Source organism: Pseudoliparis swirei, chromosome 24, assembly GCF_029220125.1.
Source record: "Pseudoliparis swirei isolate HS2019 ecotype Mariana Trench chromosome 24, NWPU_hadal_v1, whole genome shotgun sequence".
Classification (NCBI taxonomy): Eukaryota; Metazoa; Chordata; class Actinopteri; order Perciformes; family Liparidae; genus Pseudoliparis; species Pseudoliparis swirei.
This window is the reverse complement of record NC_079411.1, coordinates 29843195-29848487: the sequence shown is the minus strand read 5'-3', so window position 1 is coordinate 29848487 and position 5293 is coordinate 29843195. Positions and strand designations below refer to the sequence as shown.

At 45.2% G+C, this 5293-nt stretch overlaps 1 protein-coding gene across 1 annotated transcript in view; it reads right to left on the bottom strand.

The window, feature by feature from the left end:
• cdk2ap2 (cyclin dependent kinase 2 associated protein 2) overlaps positions 1–5293 on the bottom strand; it is a 12024-nt gene extending 6731 nt beyond the window's left edge. The window contains exons 1-4 of the mRNA XM_056409619.1: positions 5247–5293; positions 4780–4883; positions 2004–2159; positions 1226–1323 (exon numbers count right to left, since the gene is read on the bottom strand). Of these exons, the coding sequence (XP_056265594.1) occupies positions 1226–1323; positions 2004–2159; positions 4780–4883; positions 5247–5293 (405 nt within the window). The remainder of the gene's footprint in view (positions 1–1225; positions 1324–2003; positions 2160–4779; positions 4884–5246) is intronic.

The following is a 5293-nucleotide window of genomic DNA, read 5'->3' as shown; positions in this document are numbered from 1 at the left end:
TCGCTAAATGTTGACAGACAAACGGATTGACCAATCACGGTGAAGCTTTCGTGTGACGAGTTCTTTCCGCGCTGGCCCCGACACGTCGCCCCTCCGTTCCTCTGTGTATCAGAGGGGGAGACGGGAGGAAGGAGGAGCAGGAGGAAACCCGACTGATTCATCCACCAGTTAAAATTTATTTCTGCTCTGTATTTTCGCGGAGAAATGTTTTAATAACGGAAACAGTGTTAAACCGTCCTGCCGCGGTTTGACACTCAGAGGAGTGGAAAAACTTCAACGAACACCGGAAGTAAACAAAGTTGCGGTAAAATATTTTAGTGCGTTAATCGCGGCCAAATTAATCGCATAGATTAACGCGTTAACGCTGACAGCCCTAATATATATATATATGTGTATATATATATACGTATATATATGTGTGTATGTGTGAATGTATCTATATATATATATATAAACCTCAGAGTGCATGGAGTTTGATTATTGGTTCCCGTGTATTTAATATTCAGTATATAGAACATACTTGACGCAGTGAATGAAGTGTGAGGCGGTGCATGCGTTGAGGTCACATGACGCTCGACTCTGTTCTGCAGTGGATGAATCAACACGGTAACAGAATAAAGGACGTCAGAGACTTCACAATAAAATGATCTTTAGTTTTAACAGAAGCCGTTTCCAGTCAGAGAACATTTGTATTTCAAGTGTGAATAATTAGTCCGACCGGTTTCACTTAAAAATATCTAGATATTATTAATACGCCATATTGCCCATGCAAGAGCAGCCCACTGATTGGCTCAGGGAGGAAAACTTTTAACTGGCCAATCCAGGACCCGAGTCCTCATAAACCTCCGGGTCAAGGTCACTTCCTGTTTGGTGTGGGTGCAGACGGCGCTGAGAGCACCTCCATGACTTGAAGTGAACTTTGTGTTGTGGACTGTGCAATGTGCAGAGTATATTGTGTGTAAATGTTAGACCTCATTTTGTTATATTAGATGGTTTTTCTTTTCCTTTAAACTTCCCTGACTGTCAGCGCTTTTGGTTTCTGCGGTTAACATCTGTCTGTTTGGAGTTAACGGTCTTATGTGACCTTTCGTACAGGTCAGGTTGTTGAGCCGAGGCCACTGTGTGTCAGAGGAAGATGAAGAGCTGCCCACGAGTTGGATGAACTCCACCTGCATGTGTGTGAAACGACAGGACGACACAACGTGAAGAACTCCTCCAGACGTACCTGAGCGAAGCCCATGGAGGGGGGGCCGAAGTCACTGAACGACGGCCGGAAGGTGGATGACGAGGGCAGAGAGGGGGAGGGGGAGGGCACCGAGGAGCCTGGACACAAGACACACCGTGAGCCGGTCTTGAGCTTTAATACATAGAGATATTATAGGAAATATTAGGGAGAATATTGTTATTATGAACATGTTATGAAGCATAGGGGGAACATTTACTCGATGAAAATGATGAATGTCAATGGTAAGAAGTAATGTTTGTCATGAGAGTGAATGTTAGTCAGTATTTCAGACTGTTGAACCGGTTGAAGCCGTGAAGTGACTTTCAGACAATAACAGACGGGACTTTTATTGTGAAAATACTTGTTTAGCGACTTGACCGGTCGTGACGTTTTGACCCGGGGGTCGTGACCTTTGACCCCTCCATTCTGATCGCGGACTTCTACCCAACAGGAAGGTGTTAGAGGCAGAACTCCCTCTGAGAGGAGCTGATTGGCTGATCCTGGGACTAAGACTCTGGACTGGGGAACATGGTTCTCTTTCCTCTTGACCGGGTCCTTCAGGCTGCTTCCTGTTGAGCCGGATCACCACGGCAACCACGACCCTGAGCCGCCACTGTTTGTTAAACTTCTTGCCATTAAAGATAGTTAACCTTAATCCACTCCATCCGGAGCCTGATGTCCGTCAGCTGCCCGGTGCCGCCTCTCTCATGACCCTAGGACGAGCATGTTTTACACCTTTAACACCGGCGTGAACAGGTGAATGTAGCGGAGTCAGAACCTGGAGGCGTGTGGTTGGAGCTGGACGGCGCCGGCGCGATGGGTTTGTAGCTCACGCCGATGTCAGCGGGCGGCTCGCCGTACGCCGGGCCGCCGCCCTCCGACCCGTCGACCCGGTGCTGATACAGCTTCACTGGTGGGGAGGCGCTCCTGAGAGCTGATCACACACACACACACACACACACACACACACACACACACACACACACACACACACACACACACACACACACACACACACACACACACACACACACACACACACACACACACACACACACGTTTATTTATTTTGCACTTATCACAGACAAAGTGTCACAAAGTGCAGAATAAGACAATTAAAACTATTTGTCAATAACAGGTTAAAAGAACAAAAGTACAATACACCGTAAAAGATGGTGCAATAAAATAAAAGGCAATAGAATATTAAAATCAACCAAATGCCAGAGTAAACAGGAATGTGTTGAGATGGAGTTTAAATGATGTACATATAATACATGTGTTGTTATTTTAGGGCCTCTTATAAACCACCGTGAGAGACACAGGACCAACTAGAAGGGGCCCTCGGTGGAGCGCACAGCTTCACATGTCACTGGCACTGAGTTATCAACATGTTGGCTTTAGTTGCCAATTGGATAGAAATTGACCACGCTTTGGTAAAAACAAGATTTTGACATGTTCATGCCCTTGACCTTTGACCCGATCGATCCCAAAATCTAATCAAATGGTCCCTGGATAATAACCAACCATCCCACCACATTTCATGCGATTCGGTTGAATACTTTTTGAGTTATGCGAGTAACACGCATACAAATAAATAAATGGCGATCAAAACATAATCTTCCGCATTTTCAATGCAAAGGTAAAGAAGGTCCCTGACCCGGACTCAAACCGGCAACCCGGTGTTCCGGCTGAGCGTCTCGTCCCTTTGGCTCCGGCGACAGTTCAACTTCAACATTTGAGCTTCAGACCCGTTGAATGAATCCTCAACTCACTCTTTTTAAAGTTTCATTTACCTTCGGACCGTCAGACATTACGAGTTATTATAATAATAATAATAATTCACGGGGACAGTTGGTGAGTCCAGTGAGCTGAGGTCAGCTGCTCCGCATCAGCTGCACAACCCGGAACTAAAAGTCCTTCACAGTTTAAACGAAACAGAGTTAAAAAGATTCTTTCTACACATCCTGGGATTAAAACACACCTGCCTGTTACCGGAAGTACCCTTCTCGGCAGGCCCGGGGTGGGTAATCGGGAGAATCGGGAGAGTTCCCGGTGGGCCGCTTCACTTCTGGGCCGGTCGAGAATTGTATTTGTTGACATTTGTCACGTTAGTCCATCTTCTCTTAAAGTGGGCGACACATGTTCCGCATTCTGACACCGCAGCCTCTGCATGGGTTGTACCATGCGAGGAAGTTCACCCCTCCCAAATAATAGAGTTGGTTCAGTCCATTATGGAACCAACCAACTCAATTTGGGAGAGGAGAACTTCACCCCTCCAAAATAGAGTTGGTTCGGTCCTTAGCCGTCTTTTCCAAAAAGTTTTCTCAGCTACGGATAGCTGGGCCGGCCCGACCGCAACGATACGCGTCAGGGAGGACGGAGGGGAGGAAGAGGGCAGGAGGGGCTGGAAAAGCCAGGTTGAAAAAAAGAAAGGCATTGGAGGAGGATGCTGCCAAATGTGCCAAGCTTACAGATTTATTTACAAGAGGACAAACACAAGTGGCAACTGGTAAAGAGAGACAGAGGCCTAATGATTAGCAACATAACTATTCGGCTAACGTTGTAGCCTTGATTAATATCATTGTAGCGTTGTCAACCTATTCCCAAGCAAAATATTAAATTGAATTAAAATATTAGCCTTTTTATATCATCCAAAATATGGCGATCCATAGACTTTGCAAATATTATGCAAATATTGATATATACTATTGATATTGAAGTATGCAGTAATATGACTTCATTTTTCTTTGTAGCAGCAGATAAGAGTCTCCTGCTGAAAATGATGAGCCCGACATTTGCAATGAGGAGGCCATGACGACAGGGACAGGTAGAGAGGATAACAGAGGAAACTATATGATTTAAAGTTATATATTATAAGAAAGAGCAGTATATGACAGTACTTGATGAACCAATATGCATTGTTTGCTCATTAGTGGGTGTAGTAAAGGAGTAAATCACCACTATATAATACTCATGCAGAAAAATGAGAATGACAATGACCATGACCATGACAATGACCAGGACAATGACCATGATAATGACCATGACCAAGACCATGATAATGACCATGACAATGACCATGATAATGACCATGACAATGACCATGATAATGACCATGACAATGACCATGACCATGACCATGACAATGACCATGACAATGACCATGACCATGACAATGACAATGACCATGGCCATGACCATGACACTGACCATGATAATGACCATGACCATGACGGCCCCCATGAGGTCTCACTCCAACAAATCTGGCCTACTGCCTCATCTGAGTCTGACACCCCTGCTACGCCCTTCTGCCTTTTTTAATGTTATGCATATTTTTTGTTAACTTCTCATCTTAAGTGGATTATTATTGTTGTATTTAACCTTTACATTATTTGTTGGACCATGGTATTAATAAAAGAACTCCAGGATAGTAAGAGCTGAACTGTTGCTTCATTTATCCAATTTACACTACACCATGAGAAAAGTGGGCTGGTCTTGAGCCTGAGATTCCCGGGCTGAAAAGTGGCCCCACTCCGGCCCTGCTTCTCGGTCACCTGCAGTGTTGCCAGGTCCGCGGTTTTCCCACGGAATTGGGCTACTTTTGAAGTGTTGCCGCGGGTTGAATTTTGTGTCCGCTGGTTCGGGTAGACCTATTTTGCATGCAAATTACATGAATATCTTTAAATAAAAATCCATATTTCAAATGAAATAATTTATTTATACCCAAATCCTACCAAACTGACTCCAGATCAGCACGTACACACAGACACATCCGCGCACACAGGTGAGCACACTCTCACTAGACCCCCCCCCGGGTCACTTTCCTATCTCAGGGGGCATCATGAAGGAGTTATGCTTTGGGCACCAACATGGTTAGCAGCGGGACTGGACATGGACTTTAAAAGCAGTGGATATGGTTTGGCACGGGCGTATTTTGAGTTCTGATATTGGGCTGGTTTTTGGGCTGGTTTTATTGGCCATTGGGCTGGTTTTGTCACACAGACCTGGCAACCCTGGTCACCTGGTCGTGGTCCGCAGTCTCGTGATGTCTTTACCTCTGATCACCAT